Source organism: Canis lupus, chromosome 11, assembly GCF_011100685.1.
Source record: "Canis lupus familiaris isolate Mischka breed German Shepherd chromosome 11, alternate assembly UU_Cfam_GSD_1.0, whole genome shotgun sequence".
NCBI classification, from domain to species: Eukaryota; Metazoa; Chordata; class Mammalia; order Carnivora; family Canidae; genus Canis; species Canis lupus.
This window is the reverse complement of record NC_049232.1, coordinates 45,349,012-45,364,546: the sequence shown is the minus strand read 5'-3', so window position 1 is coordinate 45,364,546 and position 15,535 is coordinate 45,349,012. Positions and strand designations below refer to the sequence as shown.

At 35.6% G+C, this 15,535-nt stretch overlaps 2 protein-coding genes across 4 annotated transcripts in view; both read left to right on the top strand.

Moving 5' to 3' along the window:
• PLAA (phospholipase A2 activating protein) overlaps window positions 1-4,727 on the top strand; it is a 37,687-nt gene extending 32,960 nt beyond the window's left edge. For all 3 annotated transcript variants that reach the window (XM_038552561.1, XM_038552560.1, XM_038552562.1), the window contains 3 exons: window positions 1,138-1,239; window positions 2,537-2,701; window positions 3,997-4,727. In XM_038552561.1, coding sequence (XP_038408489.1) covers window positions 1,138-1,239; window positions 2,537-2,701; window positions 3,997-4,562 — 833 coding nt within the window. In that variant the 3' untranslated portion in view covers window positions 4,563-4,727. The remainder of the gene's footprint in view (window positions 1-1,137; window positions 1,240-2,536; window positions 2,702-3,996) is intronic.
• An 8,984-nt stretch (window positions 4,728-13,711) lies between these two features.
• CAAP1 (caspase activity and apoptosis inhibitor 1) overlaps window positions 13,712-15,535 on the top strand; it is a 48,928-nt gene continuing 47,104 nt past the window's right edge. The window contains exon 1 of the mRNA XM_038552559.1: window positions 13,712-13,731. The gene's annotated coding sequence lies outside the window, so the exon portion shown is untranslated. The remainder of the gene's footprint in view (window positions 13,732-15,535) is intronic.

Here is a 15,535-nt window from a genome sequence, read left to right as displayed (position 1 = left end):
AAATGTTTTATACATATTTTTGCAAAATGCCTTTTTGCATTGGAACAAAAGTAAATAAGATTTGAAATGCAGGCAAAATACAAATTAGGTTTAAATTATGCTTTAATTGAAGTAACTTTAGATATTATGTATTGTGATAAATTTTTATCCTATGCCAGTTGTTTGTCAGACACTGCATTTGGTTACTATAATAGTACTTAGGGATTTAGGAAGTAAAAATGTATAAAAGACTAGGGCCTTTTCACTTTTCAGGGACTTACATCATTTATTAAAATGATGGAAATCATAAGTTGTTATTCTTTCTCTGACTGGCTGACTTCATTTAGCATAATACACTCTGGCTCCATCCACGTCGTTGCAAATGGCAAGATTTCATTCTTTTTTATGGTTGAATAATATTCCAGTGTGTGTGTGTATATGCCACATGTTCCTTATGATTTCACTCATAATGTGGAATTTAAGAAACAAATAAGCAAAAGGGGAAAAAAGAGAGGCAAACCAAGACACAGGGTCTTAACTCTAGAGAACAAACTGACAGTCACTAGAGGGGAGATTGGTGGGGGAGGGGTTAAACATGTGCTGGGGTTTAGGGGAGAGTACTTGTGATGAGCACCAGGTGATGTATGGAAGTGATGAATCACTATATTGTACACCTGAAAGTAATATTACACTATGTTTAAACTGACTGGAATTTGAATAAAAACTTAAAAATAAATAAAATGATGGAGAAAATGACAATGTGGACTATATATCATTTGGAATAAGCAGTAAAAGACATGAGAAGAAAGAGATCAATATGCCTTAAGATGGGAATGGCAAGTTTTGTAATTGTTATATATTCTTTGATCTTTTAAAAATTTGTGATTTAGATTGAATCTTAAAGGTATGAGAGATGTAGAGAATACAAAATGGAAAGACTTTTGTTTTAAATTTTAAGTTTACATTAAGAACTAAAATTTATTATGTCAACAAATATATACAGTATATAAAATTTTATGATTTTTCTTTTTTCCATAGTTGTTTTGTTGCATGCACTGAGTAGTTGTATATATCAATAATCGTGAAAACAAAGTCATACAATTAGAAAAATCTCAGTTTTGACTATTACTAATGATTTTCATCGTCTTTTTTAAATAGGGAATAGTGCCTACCGATCAGCTGCATCTAAGACAGTGAATATTTATTTTCCCAAAAAAGAGGCTGTCACTTTTGACCAGGCAAATCCTACACAAATATTAGGTAAGTACATTTTAATTAAATAGTTTTCTCACATATCCATAGACTCTTTGCAGTGCACTCAAGACTGTTTCTCCTCCTCACATGAGCTAGGAACTGGGTGCTTACATGATAGAGACTTCTGTTGTGGGATTACACAATGGCGTCGACTACAAATACACAGTCTGATAATGGACCCTTAATACTTGCAAGAAGCCTTATACAAATATAAGGTAAATGCTTTATGATGATTTTAATGAGAAAAAAACTAAAGGGAAAAATATAAATCCCATTCCCTAAGATCTTAATGTTTTCAGGAAAAAAAAATAATGAAAACGAATGATTAAAGCACTTAAAAAAATTTTTTTTCCTCTTAAAAAAATTAATGGCCCTTAGAAGTAGTAAAAATTACATTAAAAAATGAAACTGCTCAGTTGACTTTGTTAACTTGTTTCTCTGAAACAAAATGACTTATGTGTTTGCCACTATTACTTCATGAGAATTAATTGAGATAGCATATATACCTCAATATAAGACAAGGGTTTTTTGGTCAGAATTTAATTTTATACCATCTTTATAAAAATCATAAGGGGCACCTGGGTAGCTCAGTCAGTTAAGCATCTGACTCTTGGTTTCAGCTCAGGTCATGATTTCAGGGTCATAAGGTCAAGCCTTGCATTTGGCTCTACGCTCAGCGGGGAATCTGCTTGAGATTTTCTACCCTCCATCCTCACCCCTGAGTACTCTCTCTCCCTAAAATAAATAAATCTTTTTAAAAAATTGCTTCATGAAATGTGACTATGGTGACAAAAGGCAATATTTCCATTAAATATGTTTTTAAAGCCGGGTGATGTCAAATGTACATACGGAACTAAGGAAATTAAATATTAGGCATTTTTAACTCTTCAGTTAATTCATTGACAATCGAAGAAGTTAGGCAAAGTTGGCTAAAGGTTGTTACAATTTTTTTCTTTGAGGAAAATAGAGCATTGACTTATACTTGGGTATAATGACATGATACTGCTTCAAAAACCAAAATGATTACAAATATCTACTTTAAAACTTACTTGAAGCAGAAAGTTTCATAAGATCTTAGACAATAACAGGTAAAATCATCACAGTAACCTTTTTCTCTACTGTGTTCGAATGAAAAATATTAACAGGCCTTATCCTTATTTTACGGTCTTTGATAATTGCCATGAAATGTCTTACCTTCCCCATGGTGTATAGTGGAATACTCTTAGTGAAAGTTTAGACATCTTTATATTATATCTAGCTAAATACAGTTAGAGAATTTTGAAAGTTTGGGTTTGGGTTCTAGGTAAACTGAAGGAACTTAATGGAACTGCACCTGAAGAGAAAAAGTTAACTGAGGATGACTTGATACTTCTTGAAAAAATACTGTCTCTCATATGTAATAGCTCTTCAGAAAAACCCACAGCCCAGCAACTTCAGATTTTGTGGAAAGCTATTAACTGGCCTGAAGGTATGGAAGCCATTTTTAAAATGTAATCCAGAAAGTAGTAAGTATGTCTTTTCATTTCTATCAGTATTACTGATGTTTCTAGATTGTTTTACCCAGAGTAAAAGTTACCCTGGGTGGTTGTAACTTACATTGTGTGAAACTTAACAAAAAAGTACTCACCATGCCCCTGTAATTCATAGTCTTGATTTGGTCCATGCTTTATGAGAATCTGAAGGGAATGTAATGATCCCCATACCATTTCATGTACCATTTCAGAGCATTTGTGGGTCCCCTGCAAGCCACCCAAGAACGTCTTGTGCACTATTAACCCCAGTCTACAAACGGTTGCTATAATTATTTTTTTGACTCACTTCATTCCTTTTAAATTCCAAAAGTGTCCTCTCTCATTACTTTTTCATGTTATTGATTAGAGAAGAAAAGTCATTTGTCCTGCTTAATATCCCATATTGTGATTTTGGCAGCTCACTTAATGTGTTCCATGATCTCTGTAGCTCCTGCTAGACATAATTAGATTCTGGTTCAATAGATTTTTTTTTTTTTTAGGTGAATATCCTTTATAAATGATGCTGCATACTACCTTTATATCACAGGGCACATAATTTCTGGATTCCTTATTTTTAGTGGTGCTAAGATTATAGAGTGGATTCATTCAAATGGTGTCTGCCCAATTTTTTGAATGTAAAGCCCTCCACCAACCTGTAAGCATCGTATTATCATTTGTCAACTGGAATTCTATTTTAAAAAAACTTTCCCTCATGGAGCACCTGGGTGACTCAGTGAAGCATCCGACTCTTGATTTTGCCTCTGGACATGATCTCAGGGTTCTGAGATTGAGCCATGAGTCGGGCTGTACACTAGGCATAGAGCCTACTTAATATTCTCTCCTCCCTCTCTAACCCTCCAACCCCAATCACACGTGCATGTACTCTCTCTCTTAAAAAACAAAGAAAAGATATACTTAAAAACTTTCCTCTTAAACTCTTTGGTCTTAGAGGATTTTAAAAGCAAGGTCCCATCCCATTCATTCCACAGGGATTTACTGAATACTCAATATATATATCAGGCCAGTTGATAACCCATTTATATCACCTCAGCAATAAATCGTTTCTATAAATATGAAAAATCAATTAACAAAAATTTTAGAAATATATATATTTTGTAAAGCAAGCACATAGCACATGGTTTTTTAACATTTTCTGAAATGGTCGTGTGTTAATAAAATTCATAAACCCAAATGATAGTCATAGGAATTTTATGGGTGTTTGTAAACATTAATGAATTTTTCTTTTTAATAGATATTGTCTTTCCTGCACTTGACATTCTTCGGTTGTCAATTAAACATCCCAGTGTGAATGAAAACTTCTGCAATGAAAAGGAAGGGGCTCAGTTCAGCAGTCATCTTATCAGTCTTCTAAACCCTAAAGGAAAGCCAGCAAACCAGCTGCTTGCTCTGAGGACTTTTTGCAATTGTTTTGTTGGCCAGGCAGGACAAAAACTCATGATGTCCCAGAGGGAATCACTAATGTCGCATGCAATAGAACTGAAATCAGGGAGCAATAAAAACATTCACATTGCTCTCGCTACATTGACCCTGAACTATTCTGTTTGTTTTCATAAAGACCATAACATTGAAGGGAAAGCTCAATGCTTGTCAGTAATTAGCACAGTCTTGGAAGTTGTACAAGACCTAGAAGCTACTTTTAGACTCCTTGTGGCTCTTGGGACACTTATCAGTGACGATTTAAATGCTGTACAGTTAGCCAAGTCTTTAGGTGTTGATTCTCAAATAAAAAAGTATGCCTCAGTATCAGAACCAGCTAAAGTAAGTGAATGCTGTAGACTTATCCTAAATTTACTGTAACAGTGGGGATGGGCTGAGATTTTAAATTGATTAGTGTTTTTTCTCACATTTTACATGACTGATTACAGATGGTTTAAAAAAAATGCTGTGGATTAAGTAAAATTTCAGATCTTGTAAAGTGGGGGGTAAGAAGAGACAAAGAAATAAAATTTTTGCACTGATGAACTGTGAGATTTTCCTGTGTGATGTGGGTAAGTTTTCAGGAATTTAGAAAGAATGAGATAAAAAGAAAAACAATGCAACTGCTACAATGGCATAATTTCCATACCTTTGCCACATAAGAGAAGATAACTTTTATTTATATACTCTGCTTTTACGTTACTTGTTGGTGGTTGTCTTTTACTTAATTTCTGCTCTACTCATTTTCATTGCTGATTCTTTGAACAGCACCAGCACATTTCAAGATCTTATTTTAGGATAAGTACTTTAGAATTTTCAAAAATTAAGTTTGTGGTAAATTATTCCATATATAGAAAACATATAAAATAATTTCATCATTTAAGTTACTTGTATATAGAAAATTACATTTGATGGCTCATTTTTAGATGAAGGGAAAGCAATTTTCTAAGCTGCATTAGGTTATGTATCAATTCAGACAAATGAGACCCCTAATTAACTCCAGGTTTATAATCCAGTTTCTTTTGCCCCTCCCTATTTGAAGTAACTTCATTTTTCATTCCAGTTTTGATATTAGTTTATTTTTGGTCATTTCTGTTGTCTCAAAGGGAATTTGCAATGTGTTGACTTTATCAAGCAACTATGCAAGCAAAAACTGTTACTGGCAAGTCCAGAGAGCCTATCATGTAAAACTAGTATTTTTGACCTCCTAACATGGTCCAGGCACTGTGCTAACCACTTTGAGATTTGATCCCCAAAACCCCTTAAATGAAGAATGATGGTGTCTCTATTTTCAGAAGTAAAGAAAATGGGATAAATCATGGTAGGAGAAAAAAAAAGTGCATACCATACCATACTTCCTAGAGAGAGGCATCACAAATTTGTCTCAGAATATCCTAACAACTAACACGAAGGAACTACCACTTTAATTATATAATTTAATATGTTTAAGAGAACTGCAGTTTCTTAAGAGAAGCATAACTATTCCTATTTTTGAGTGGGAAAGATCTTTTCACAAAGAGGACTTTGCCTAAAATAATGAGCAGCATTCTCAACATTTATGGTATACAGAACCATCAATTTACTGGCTTAATGACAAATTGTAGTCAAAGAACAGTTCTTCCCCAATAAGGAAGGGAAGATTTTCCATCATCTGGATTAATTCAAAGAAAAACTTTTGGAATATCAAGAGAGAATGGGTAAAGTATAAATAGAGGAATGTGTATTTTGTTGAGTGTTAAATTGCAGCATTCTGACATATGCTCAGACTTTAAAAATTCTGTTGGCTGGGCTGGTTAGGAACCTTTGCTTTACTTTTTGTTGAATCAGGTTTTAGGTGGTTACGTCAAAGTTAAATGGCAAAGTCAAGAGTTTAACCCAGGTCAGCCTAGTTCCATTATATACACTTCTTTCTTATTAACATGTCCAGTCTAGCATGCAGTTCTGAGTACAAAGAATTTATCTACAATATATTTTGAAATACCAGGTAGAACCTTTGGATGATGGGAGGACATTAAGAACATGAGCTGACTCTTCAAAATGTAAGGGGTGGCAAATTGTAAACATTGTTTGCTTCTTGTAGAGTACAAGTCTTTACAACAACTTTTATAGTATCAGTATTTCATATTGAAGAAAAATTATAAAATATAGTTTAGCTAAAGAACTAAGATAATTCACCTGAAAAATAAGTGTTATATGATGGTTTTGTGATTTTTGAAGTCTTTTTCAGTTAAACTTTTTTCCATGGTTCCCTTAATATATTTTTGTGAATATAAAAACATAACATTCATCTAATAAAACACAGACACACATCAAATAAAAATTGTAATCCCACTACCCACAGAGAACCATTCTTAACATCTTGTGGTATATTAGTAGGTATGTAAATGTGTTTTTTTTTCTTAAAGGACTGTGTGATACACATTGTTCAACAACCTGATTTTTGAACTTGACAATATATAGTATGCATACCTCTACCTTAATAATCATATATCCATTATATGGATATATCCATTTCCTATTATCTGATATTGTTTTCAGCTTTCAAGCACTGCTCAGACAAATATCCTGTGTCTTACTAGCTACTTAGGCTACATTTTATACATGGAATTGGTGGGCCAAGTTAATGCACATTTTTTAGGCGACACATGCTGTCAAGTCACTTCCAGTGGTAAAAGTCTTGGAGTTAATATCCTTCATATTGCAAATTCTGGGGATGAAACTTGGACATTCGCTTCCTTAGCAGTTATCAATGTTATAAATCATTATTTTGTTGAGAAATGATAAAATGTAAAGAGGGTCATCTGTGATATACTTACTAACAGTCTTGAGATATAAATTACTTGAGATTAGGAAATGTTATTCAGTCTTTTTAAAAAATAATTTATAATCTTAAAAAATTAATTAAAAATAAAAATAATTTATAATCTAACTTCTAATATATTTTTCTATAGAAGATTACACACAGGGTGTTAGTTTATTTGGGCTGCTGCAACAAAAATCCAATAGATTGGGTGGCTTAAAAACAAACATTTTCACCATTCTGGAGGCGAGGAAACCCAAGGTGAATGTGCCGGCATATTTGGTGTTTGATGAGGGTTCTTTCATGGTAGGAGGAAGAAGCTCTCTGTTGTCTCCGCATTCCTGAGGATTCCACCCTTATAACCAAATTACCTCCCAGAGGCCCATCATATTGGGAATTAGGTTTCAAAATAATGAATTTTCGGGGTGACACATTCAATCTATAGTATAGTGTAGTTGTGATTATAAATACAATTTTGAAGATTTTTTTCATTTACCATTATCATTCCATGTGTTTTTCTTAAAATTTTTAATGAAAATATTCATACATCAAAGTTCAAAGAGTACAGTGAACACTCGTGAACTTGCCAACCAAGTTCTACAGTTGTTAACATTTTGCCATATTGGTTTTATATTGAGATTACAGATATCACCTTTATCAACTAAATACTTAAATATGTATCTTCTAAGAATAAGGACATTTTAAAGAATGTTCTTTATAACCATATCATTGTATTACCATTCAGTAATTTCATAGTATTTAATATGTATTCCATACTCAAATTTCCTTAATTGTTTCATAGTAACTATTATCACTTTATTTAAAGGATCTAATATAAATAATCAAGGTTTATGTATTATATTTATTTGATTATATGTTTCTTTGGTCTCTTACTCTAGAACAGTTCTATTTTTATTTTTTAGTATCGTTGACTTTGAAGTGTCTGCATTACAGAATGCAAGGTACCCCAATTTTATATTTGTAAAACATTTCTGTAACTCTTCTGTATTAATTACCTATTGCTGCTTAATAAATTACCCCAAAACTAAAGTGGCTTAGAACAGTACACATTTACTATCTGAATTTTTTTGCAAATGAAGAATCCTGGCCCAGCTTAGCAGGATCTTCTGTTTCTTTGTTTCACATGAGGCTGCTATGAAGAGTATCAGCCATGGCTGAGGACTCATCTGAGGGCTTGATTGGAGAAGGAAGCATTTTCGAGCTCATTTATATGGTTAGTGTTCAGTTCTTTTCCAGGTGTTGGATTGAGGACTTAAAATCCTAGCTGGCTGTTGGCCAAAGGCTGTCCTCAGTTTTTTGGGTGTTTTGTCTTTTTAAGAATGTTTTCCAGGGGCACCTGGGTAGCTCAGTCTGCCTTTAGCTCAGGTCATGATCCCAGGGTTCTGGGCTTCGGCCCTGCATTGGGCTCCTTGCTCAACAGCCCCTCCACCCTTTCCTTTATTTGTGCTTCTCTCTCTCTTTCTTTCTCTCTCTCTCTCTCTCTCTCTGAAATAAAAATTTTTAAATGAATGTTTTCCTTTTTTTTTCAGAGAAGGAGGTGGGGGAGGGGCAGAAGAGAGAGAAAGAGAATCTTATGTAGGTTCCATGCCTGCATGAGGCTCGATCTCAAGACCCTGAGATCATGACCTGAACTGAAATCAAGAGTCACTTAACCAACTGACCTACCCAGGCTCCCCTGCCCTCAGTTTTATGTTTTATGGGCTTCTCCATCATGTCAAGTGCTTTCATTAAAACCAGCAAGGGAGAGAGTCTGCTAGCAAAATCAAAGTCAGAACATTTACATTTACAAACTACAAATATGCCACCCTCTCAACATCAAGGCTGGAAGCAAGTTACTCAAGGAGAGTGGATTACACAGGCTGTATCAGAAAAGAGATCACTGGGAGCCTTCTTAGAATGTGCCTGCTATACCTATTTCCTATAAACTAAAAGGTAAACCCAAAGGCTTGGTAGATTAAGATTAAAATACTGTAGCAAGAATACTTCATAGGTGTGTGTACTTTTTTTTTTTTTAACTTGATGGCATCATACCTGTGCTTCCTTAAAGTTTATTATGTTCCCCTTACCATAACTAAAGGAGGCTGAGAGAACAGAACAGGGTGTAATTGGCTTATTGACCATCTTCACAGAGATGGGTGAATATTTTTTAAAAGTTGTTTTCATTCTATATTTTTCTAAGTGATTATCAGGTTTTGCTTGTTTAATAATTGAAATCAGGGTGCTTGTTTTCTGGAGGTACTAAGGCAGAATCTTGATTTTGAGGGCAACAAGTAAAAACCACTTTGGTGCTTCTCATGGAGGAAAAAGAGTCTTTAGAATACAGTGAATAAGGAAGCTTTAAAGAGGAGAACACCAACTAATGCCCTTCTGTAAAGCAGGTAGGCTGATACTTAGGCCTAAAATGAGGTCCTGGGACTTAAACTTGATCTTGGGGCTCCTGGGCACATTGTAATAAGTCAGAAAAGTAAAATGTCCAAATGGCAATACTTTCATTGTACATACATCACTTAGATGTAAAGGCATATGATATAGCAATACTTATACAATGGTTTGTAACTGAATTTAAAGCAAACTAGTTAAGTACCTTTGCAAAAAAAAAAAAAGACAAGTTTAAGTAAATTAGATAGCATGTATTAAGCAATTACTTTATACTAGTTTCAGGTTTATCCTCATTATCCCTATGGGGTAAGTACTGTTAGTAATCTTACAAGTGAAGAAGCTGAAAGAGGTCAGGTAACACGTCACTAGTAACAAAACAATGGAGAATAGTATTTAATAAATGATGTCGGCAAAGCTGGATATCAAGATGAAGAATATCGGTTTGTGGTAGCCACTTCACTTCATCATAATAGCAACTATGGTGGGTGGTAGTGAAATGTATGCTTGATACATAGAGCAGAAGGTCGCTTGAAATAAGCTCTCCCACGTTTCTTTCATTCTTGTGTCTTCAAAGGAACTAATAAATTCAAGAAATGTGGGACACCTGGGCGGCTCAGCGGTTGAGCATCTGCCTTTGGCTCAGAGCGTGATCCCAGAGTTCCTGGATCCAGTCTCACATCAGGCTCCCTGCAGGGGGCCTGCTTTTGTCTCTGCCTCTCTCTGTCTCTCATGAATTAAAAATAAAAAATAAAAAAATTTTAAAAATTCAAGAAATGTTTTGCTTATTTCTATGCCTTTTAAAATTTTTCAGTAGTAAAAACAACCAGGGGTACAGTACAATATGGTGAAAGAATACTAGCTTTGAGGTTAAAAAGGCATACATTTCAATGACATTTCCACCACTTGCTATTGAATTAAGTTGATCTCAGCCCCAGTTTAAGCAAAGATATATTAGGATTTTATAAAATAGAAGAATAAAATATGTAAAATGTCTACCACATGAGTACTTATCAAGCATTGCTTTCACAGATAACACAAAGCTACAGTCCTCTTTAACAATAAAAGTGCTGTATACAAGGAACATTTAGAAGACAAGTATTTTATTGCTACTGGAAAAAAAATGCTCATGAGCAGAGGTACCCTGTTATTTTGCAAAATTGGTTATTTGGAACTCTGAACACAAATATCCTTAGACTTCATTTAAATTTCCTATAATGCCACAGAACCTCACTATGAAATATAGTTTGTTTCTGTTGGAACATAAGAATTATATCTGCCCGTATTACAGCACTGACATTGAATGACTTAGGCAGTATAAAGCTAGTTTTGAAGACCCTTCTAATGCCTAACAGAAATACAGAAAAGGAGGCTTTAGAAAGTGTGTATCTGTTAACTGTAACCACCGTAATACTACTGTTCAACAACTAACAACCCAAACAATAGCACTTATTGACCTAAGAAGTTACAATCTTAGAGGTGGCTGATCCTGACTGGGCTCATTCATGTCTGCAGGGTGGAGGAGGACTCCGTTCTAGGCCAGGCTTGACTCAATAGTTTAGCTGGGCAGCTCAGCACTACTATTTGTCTCTCATCTTTCTCCTGGGACGAGTGTGCTGAGTATATCATTTTTATGGTGATGGTGGAAACATAAGAGTGAACCATCACAATTACAAGATTTTTGTTTGTCTTGTTTTTGTTGTGTTTTATTTTTTATGTAGGCTCCAAGCACAGAGTAGGGCTTGAACTCACAACCCTGAGATTAAGAGTTGTATGCTCTACCAACTAAGCCAGTCAGGGGTCCTGTTTTTGTTTTTTTAACATGTGCTTGCTACATCTGCTAGCATCTCGTTGGCCAAATGAAGTCAACTTCAAAGGCAGGTAGGAGGGATCCCTGGGTGGCGCAGCGGTTTGGCGCCTGCCTTTGGCCCAGGGCGCGATCCTGGAGACCCGGGATCGAATCCCACGTCAGGCTCCCGGTGCATGGAGCCTGCTTCTCCTTCTGCCTATGTCTCTGCCTCTCTCTCTCTCTCTGTGTGTGACTATCATAAATAAATAAAAATAAAAAAAAAAAAACAAAGGCAGGTAGGAGTTACATGTTTTGCCTCAAGTGGAAGGACACTGCCAAATAACATGGCAAAGAACATGAATACAGGAAGAGGTGAAGAAATGGTGCCCTTAATGTGATTTACCTAAATGGTGTTTGGAATGAAGCTCTGAATGGATCCTGAACTTCTCAGCTCAAAAATTAACACTGCATTCCTAGCGCATGCCCGGCACTGTATTAGGTGGTGACAGTACAAAGATATATAACACACAGCCTCTATTCATGAGAACTAACAGTATATTGGAGAAGATATGTAACAAATACCTGCAGGCAAGAGTTTTGGATGCTCTGTAGGGAAGACAATGTCTTACAAAGGAAGAAGCATTTCAACAAGATTAAAAAAGGTGATTTGGAAAGGTTTTAAGTATGAAGTGACACTTAAAAAGAATTTTAGATTTAACCAGATGAGTGGAACTCTGAACACAAATATCCTTACAGTTCATTTAAATTTCCTATAATGCCACAGAACCTCACTATGAAATATAAAGTTGAATAGGATTATTGAATAGGCCCAGAGGGCATATTTCTAAAAAAGACATAGGGCTACAGAGAAAAATGCTGTCCAGATCATGCCAGGTCTTACATGTTGTATGTTGAATTCATCAAGAACCTAGATTGCAAGTGGCAGAAACCAATTCAGATCAGCTTAATAAAAAGGAGAGAATTATTGGCTCATTGATATGAAAAAGACAGTATTGGGACTTCTAGGTCTTGTTTCATAAGTGTCTTTTGTTGACCTTCCACAAGATAGATAATGTGACATCTAGAGGCAATTTCCTTACAGTTTATTTAAGTGGAAGACTGAATTTCTCAACTAGTGTCTCTTTATAAATTCCAGTTAAGTACTGAGTGGCCCTAGCATTAATACATGCATATTCCAGGCGGATCATTGTGACTAATGCTCAGTGAGTTGCTGGAGAGCAGTTATAAAAAAGGGCATGTAAATTCCAATCTCTGCCCACCCTCCCATGTATTTGTTCTAGGAAAAGCAGGAAAAAACAGAAAAACAGTCCTGCATTAGTTTGCTGAGCTTTAAATCTGTTCAGTGCTGGGTCTCTTCAGCTCTATAATATACTGAACATATGAAACTATCCACATCAATCAGTTCTGGCCTCCAAAAAAGGCAATTTCCTATAGTTCAACCTAAAAAGAAAATGGCGTCTCTGTTGCTTCAAGCTAACTAACCTTGTGATGTGTCTATGTCATGTTCGCACCAAAAGTCAGTTCTTTCCCTGTTCTCTGAAGAACTCCATGTAGAATTATCCAGTTTCTGTTAGAAAGCTGTTTGTACCTACTCTTCCAAACCCTGCATGATTGTCAGTGTCACCGTGGCAGCTAAGGCCCTGTAGCTAAGTGTCTCTGCCATGTGATGAAGGAGCACTGAACTATTCCCAGCAAAGTTCCTACTGACCTCCTTTAATAAAGGAATTTCCCACCATTAATTTCACTAGGTACTTCTACACTCATAATTTAATGAGTTCATTTAATCCTGCACAAATCTGGTTCTTGTTCTCCATCTGAAAATTGTGTTTCATTCACTCACTTATGCAACAAATTTTTTTAAATTTTTTAAATTTATTTATGATAGTCACACAGAGAGAGAGAGACAGAGAGAGAGAGAGAGAGGCAGAGACATAGGCAGAGGGAGAAGCAGGCTCCATGCACCGGGTGCCCGACGTGGGATTCGATCCCGGGTCTCCAGGATCGTGCCCTGGGCCAAAGGCAGGCGCTAAACCGCTGCGCCACCCAGGGATCCCTGCAACAAATTTTTATTAAGAAACAACCATATGGGAAATTTTTCTATTAAAGGCATTTGGGTAATGGGAATACAGATGTGAATAACACCAAGTCAAAACTTTCATGGAGTTTACATTCAAGAGAAAGGAGACAAATAAATGCATGTGCAGTGGTTAAGAGCACTGAAGAAAAATAAAGCAGAATAAAAAGAATGCAGAATGCCAGAGCAAGTGATGATGGAGGCACTTCCTGTTGCGTATGTTTTTTGGTTTGCTTCTCCCTGCTAGAATATAAGCTAATGAAGACATGGATTTTGTCTATTTTTTACTCTATCACCAGTGGTCAAACAATGCTTTTGCATTCTAGAACAAGAATATGGAAGAGTGGTCAAAGACTGGAATTCAGCTGCCAAATTGATAAATTCTTTAGCCATCTAGTTGGCAGTACCCTGGTTTCTTGCTCCAGCCAAATAAATATGGGAACTCTTTGTCAAGCTGCTACAAAATGAGGTAGAAACTGAGAAGCTTCTCAACTGATTTTATAAGGGGATAATTTGCAGGCAGTAATTAATAAGCAACTATTTTTATCCAGTACTTTGTTATGGCAACTTGAGATGACTGATACAAACCTAAAATGGTATAGTTTGCCTTAGAGGGCAAAACTAAGGGTGGAATCAGGGGGTAGAGACGGCTGTTTTCCCAGGGCTGGAATTACCCCTGTATCTGGTTTGTTTTACACACTAATTAAATAGTTGTTGAATGGCTAAGACAGGTAGGAAATGAGGTCAAAAGGAAGTCCCTTTTTTAAATTGCTTCCTATACGTCAGGTGAAAGACGTAGGATTACTATCACTCAGTGTTGCCCCAGGCCCTGTCTTTTTTCTTCTGTGGCTAAAGTCCCTGATGAGACCACTCGTGCCAAATGATAACGCATTTTTGAAATATGTATTCTTGATCCTGGTTATAGAACCTGGCTTGTGTTTCCAAAATCCTACACATTAGTCCACAAAATCTAACACTGATAAACCCATGACACATACTCAGTTTTGAAAAACTCAAGTCCTTTACTTGTCCCTCATGTACTCTATGCATGAAATAAACTCCAGAAATACCCTCTAAATTCTCTTCAGTTGTCTTCTATTTGTTGACCTTATGCACTGTTTTTCTTTTGCATTTCTTGCCTCAAGTTCTTTCTAAAAGTGGCCTGGGACTTCATTACCAATTCTGTGCACTCCTAAACTCTTCTTGTTTTCCTCTCCTTTGAAAAGTAAGAACTAGTCTGAAAAGGCAATTTGGGGGGAAGGAAGGGAGAGAGACAAGATAGGAACACTGATATGCCAATAATATTTTATCCCTGCTCCCTTCTCTGTCTCACCAACATAAATAACTTATGTACATTTAAAAGATCAAAACACTAACTTCAATAGAAAAATGGTTAAACTTACTTGCACTTGATGAGGAAATAGTGTTCCGACCAATGGTAAAGTATTCAAAATTACAAGTCAAAGGATATATGCATCCCAATGTTTACTTTGGCATTATCTACAATAGCCAAGATACAGAAGCAACCCAAATGTCCATTGCTAGATGAATGGATAAGAAGATGTGATACTATATATATAATGGAATATTATTCAGCCATTAAAAAAGAGTGAAATCTTGCCATTTGTAGCAATAAGGATGGATGTAGAGGGCATAATGCTAAGTGAAACAAGGCAGTCAGAGAAAGACAAGTATCATATGACTTCACTCATCTGTGGGATGCAAGAAACAAAGCAAATGAGCAAACAAATGGAAAAACAGAGACAAACAAAAAGACATATTTTAAATGCAGAGAACAAACTGGTGGCAACCAGAAGTGGTTGCTGGATAGGTGGGGGTATAGTTGAAATAAATAAAGGGAATTAAGAGTACACTATCTTAATGAGCACTGGGAAACGTATACAATTGTTGAATCATATACAGCTGAAACTAAAAGAAGTGTCCATTATACTTGAACTAAAGTAAAATTAAAAATGCAAGTTAAAACCCTTTATATTAGAAAAAAACTGTAAGGTTTCAGTGTATGGGTGACATTTTAAGTTAGCTTACTCTTTCTTCAAAGGAATCTGATTAAATAGGACAAGGAAAATAAGGTGTTGATCAACTTGTTTTGGGGGCACAAAAATGCCATAAGGAAAATAATGTAAATTTTTTTTCGTAAGCTGTTCATAGCTGCATTATTGTAAAATATAACAGATTGACAACAACTTAAATGCCAGCATTCGAATATTAGTTAAATAAACTGAGAGGGATCCCTGGGTGGCGCAGCGGTT